This window comes from Suillus subaureus (assembly GCF_016647635.1).
Source record: "Suillus subaureus strain MN1 chromosome Unknown BJ212scaffold_450, whole genome shotgun sequence".
Taxonomy (NCBI): domain Eukaryota; kingdom Fungi; phylum Basidiomycota; class Agaricomycetes; order Boletales; family Suillaceae; genus Suillus; species Suillus subaureus.
This window is the reverse complement of record NW_024539006.1, coordinates 1-4,185: the sequence shown is the minus strand read 5'-3', so window position 1 is coordinate 4,185 and position 4,185 is coordinate 1. Positions and strand designations below refer to the sequence as shown.

Genomic DNA, 4,185 nt, shown 5'->3' with positions numbered 1-4,185 from the left:
TAACGCCCATAAGCATCGAGAAGTTGCGCAAATAGATAGTGACCTACTGTTACTATAATAGCCTTGGATGATTCCGACTTCAAAATGTCCAGAGTCACGCTCCCCGAGATGAGATCGCCAGCACGAAATACTGGCCAAGACTCCGGGGAAGGAGCACGACTTTTCACCGAAAGGAGAAGCCATTTGTGTCCCTTGCTGTCTTCAAGCGATATAGTGTGTTCAGAACCAGGGGTTAAGGCGTCTAGTGGAGCTACGCTGCTACCGGCTTGAGGTGTGTACCCGGGAAGTTCATTATCACCCTCTATGTGATTCATTAGGACACAGACAATCGATTGCCGGTTTACGAGTTGCGATTGTTAATGCTCACAACGATGTTGTCTGTGGTAAGATGAGTAAGATAAGGAACGAATATATTCCACGACCAGCGTGTCGTGCGGCTCGTGCCTGACCAAGGTTGATGAGAATACCCAAAATAAGCAGAATCCATACTCACTACATGGGCTTCCCCACCCTTTGGTAGTCCTGAGTAGACTCGTGACCAGCCTGGTGTATACCACGGATGCTCGACTGGCGAAAAGCGCGCGCAGGTAAACTGGTTACGAGTTCAAGTCCCAAGTCCAGTTTTAGGCCAGGTCAGACAAGCCTCAGCCCATCTCGGATGTGTTTGTGCAAATGCATCTAGGCTCTCGGAATTTCTTGTTAAACCATAGAGTTTACAAAGTGGGCCGTGTGCTGAAGACCTGGAAAAACTGTGTAAAGAGTACTAATTATTCAGAATGAAGTCCTGGCCGCTTGAAGCGTCTCGCAACATAGAGTGATAGGCGCAGGCCGCCACAATCGCGAATCATTTAGCCTAGAATAAAAATGATCTTTACATGGCACCGAGAGGAGTCAGGGAACCTGTTTCCTCTTAGAGCTTCTATTTATTTGTGGAGCTAGACAAACAAAAGGGTCCCGACTTCCGACTCCCGACTCCCGATACCTTGGTTGGGCGAAATACCCTTGAATCAAGTTGAATGGCAAGCCTGAGGGCGCTCTACCTGGAGAGTCCGATCATCATTATGCTACAGGACCGTTGGGCCATCCTGAAGCTGTCTGAGCTCAGACACGCTACTTCTATATTCCAGCCCCTCGCTTTCCATTTGTCCGGTCCGGATGCCAGTGGATATATATCTCGATCGGTACTTTACTCTGACGGTCTAGCTTAGCGGGATGGACTTCAACAGAACATTGCAAGGTTGCAACGGACAATTTGCAGTCGCATGGGCGGAACAACAGACTATGTATGGATGCAATTTCAGAATATCGTGGTCGATGTCTTTCATCAATAGTTAGTTCCGGTTCTCTAATTATCTACTCCCCGCTCGGTACACCTCATCTCCTTGCCATGCTCATCTGCGATAGAGGCATACAATTGAATCACGTCTGCGCGATCTATTCCTATTCCTTCTCCGTGACCCAGACAGACGAGAACGCATCTGAGCACCAATGAGTTATCACCTAGGCTTCCGAGTCACGATTCACGGTCACTTCATCATCATCTGTGTGCTCAGATAGCGGAACACCACAAACGCGTAGAATCAGCTGTCTGGGCATCGGAGACTGGGTTTGTTGCTAGACGTTCCGGATAATACAACAAAAAATGGCTTTGTCTACATGAACATCGTCTGGAATATACTTTGAAACATCACAACTTAAATAAATACTACGACGGATCCTAGACAAAATATCTTTTCCATGTAGAACACTTGGCAAACATTTTCCTAAACAGTACTGCTAGTCGGTACATGTACACGCTCCTGGAAGACAATCGAATTCATGCTAGTTTCTGCGTTGGAGTTGGCCACGAATTTAACGTGAGATTCTCGAACGCTAAGGATGAGGCGTGGTCCCAGCACGAACATCTGTACGTATAATAAAATTTGGACAGCAACACTGAGTATCCGAACTCCAATAGAATTCGAATTCTGCAGAAACGATGAGCAGTAGTTACAAGCAGATGTCAGCGACAACGCGGCGCACCAAGATTTCTGGAGAGAGATAACCAAGCGTGAGGCAAGAGACATGAACAAAACTAGCACGTGGAGAACTTGAGCAGAGAAAGATAGCCGCATTCATATTACAAGCTCACCTTGCAAAATAAAGCACATGAGTTTTATTAATACTCGTAAACAGTCCTGAATGGTCGATCCTGTCAATGGGCCGAGTCGTCGCAGGTCACGGAAGTGTTTTCACAGCAATCCATGCTTAAAGACAAAGTGCGAGGACTTCCCAAACGATTTTGAGCATCCAAACCATTGAGGCCAGAAGCTGGGCATCTCCCCTCATATTCAAGAGTGCACATATACGTGCCAGAAAGTATAAACTCCTCTGCTGTTTGTCCAATGAGCTGTGTTCTCCAAGTCAACGAGTAAATCTTACCCTCTACAACATACTTGAGTCCTATTGTCGTAACGATTCCGCAGGCGATGTTAACAGCCAGGGAGATAATAGCAAGGAAGATAAGAATCATTCTAGATTTCTGATACATGGCATGTAACCGAGCAATCATGATGACTTGCATCATATTTCAGTCGATTCGATATCACTGAGGAATTGCAGCTCACCGCCCGGCATGGCAGTTACGACCACATTTGTCCCATTTACTGCGTAGTTCACAATATTGCCTGAAACACCCAGTCAGTGATCACCCTCGTACTAGGATCAAACGCTCTGACTCACACTTATCGAGTCAATATTTTGAGCCACATTCAATGTTAAGAATCTCACTTACCCCTGCATATGAGTGTATTCATTAGACGAGAATGAGATGATTGCGAAATAGTCACTGCATCTGTCAGCGAAACCGATGGCAAATTGCTGTGTGCCGCCAGTTAAATGAATCGAACATAATGCATATGAGACATACACAAAGCATTGGCACTAATTGTCACAGATGGCTATTAGTACAGCACTAGCACAACTTGCCGACCACGCTATAGTATAATATGAGGTACGAACAACGACATACGACACAGCCATGAGAGACCAGCGTTGCCTCTATCGTGAATTCATTGTATTTTCCTGTCTTTCTTCTGATATGGGACTCTGTCACTCGCCTAGATCAGTTCAATCTATGACACCATTCTTAGCAAGTCGGCTACTCCGACATAGCACCGACCCACCTCTTGTCTGAATGTTAGTACTAGAAATATCATGAACATATCAGCGGTTTTCGAACACTGTCCTGCTCACCCCAATCGTATGCTACCACGACGCCAGCGACAAGTGCGAAACCGCAAGTCAATTAGATCGAGACATCTTGATGCGACGAACCTATCCAAATTATCGACCACCAATTGAGACCATTTGAGACCAGGGTCATATTCGGTGGATGTTGAGAGTGTGCCATATAACGATCTAGTGTTCGTGCTAGATATAACACCCCTCGGCGCTTGTATCGCCAAAATATTCGGCATGATGGGATATTTGTTCCTGTCTCACGTTGCAACCCTTGATTGATTGAAGTATCGCGGCAGCCTGAGTGCGAAATAAAGTAAGAAGAGCGGAAGCCCTCGATTGAATCAAAATAAAATCTGATCTGCAAACCAGTACTTGTACATGCATGTGGAACTTCTGTTAGAACATCAAGAAAGTTCGGACAGTACTAGTGTTTCGGGATGTCGGCGGCTTGTTTGAAACTTGAAACGCCACTCTGTTCTTGCCGTACTTGCATCAATCAAGGTATTCCGTATGAAATTATGTGGTCATCGATCTAATGGCACAGGTCTAAGGCATCATCGACAAGCGTTTCAAGGTCCATTCTGTAAAATGGCACAGATGAGAAACGGAGTGGCCCAAGGTGGAGCAAATATGACTAACCTTACAGCTGTATAGTACTAACCTATGACGTACGCCGCCTCAATGCCAAGACGACGCTCATACTGTCGCCAAATAAGAGTCTGCGACACATCCTGGACGTCGACATGAATATATCCATAAAAGGATATATTTTACTATAATCAAGTTACAAGGATTGGTCCGGTTCACCGGTGACGGATTTTATAGAAAATGGCCAGAATTAGTGTCCGACCCCAGATTCGTAATCAATACGTAAAGGTACTGTTCTTTCGAGTCTACGGTGATGTGCCCTTCGGAGGAAAGCCCCTTGCTCGAGGGAGATAGAGTGCATACCCCTGATGACTT

The 4,185-nt window shown here is 45.8% G+C and overlaps 1 protein-coding gene across 1 annotated transcript; it reads right to left on the bottom strand.

Annotated features, from left to right (window-relative positions):
• Window positions 1-1,627: 1,627 nt before the first annotated feature.
• Window positions 1,628-2,223, bottom strand: BJ212DRAFT_769550 (uncharacterized protein). The gene is made up of 2 exons (XM_041344035.1): window positions 2,132-2,223; window positions 1,628-2,074 (listed from the first exon to the last, which is right to left on the bottom strand). The coding sequence occupies exons 1-2, from the start codon at window positions 2,148-2,150 to the stop codon at window positions 1,764-1,766; spliced, it is 330 nt and encodes a 109-aa protein (XP_041184990.1). The 5' UTR covers window positions 2,151-2,223; the 3' UTR covers window positions 1,628-1,763.
• Between the last annotated feature and the right edge of the window lie 1,962 nt (window positions 2,224-4,185).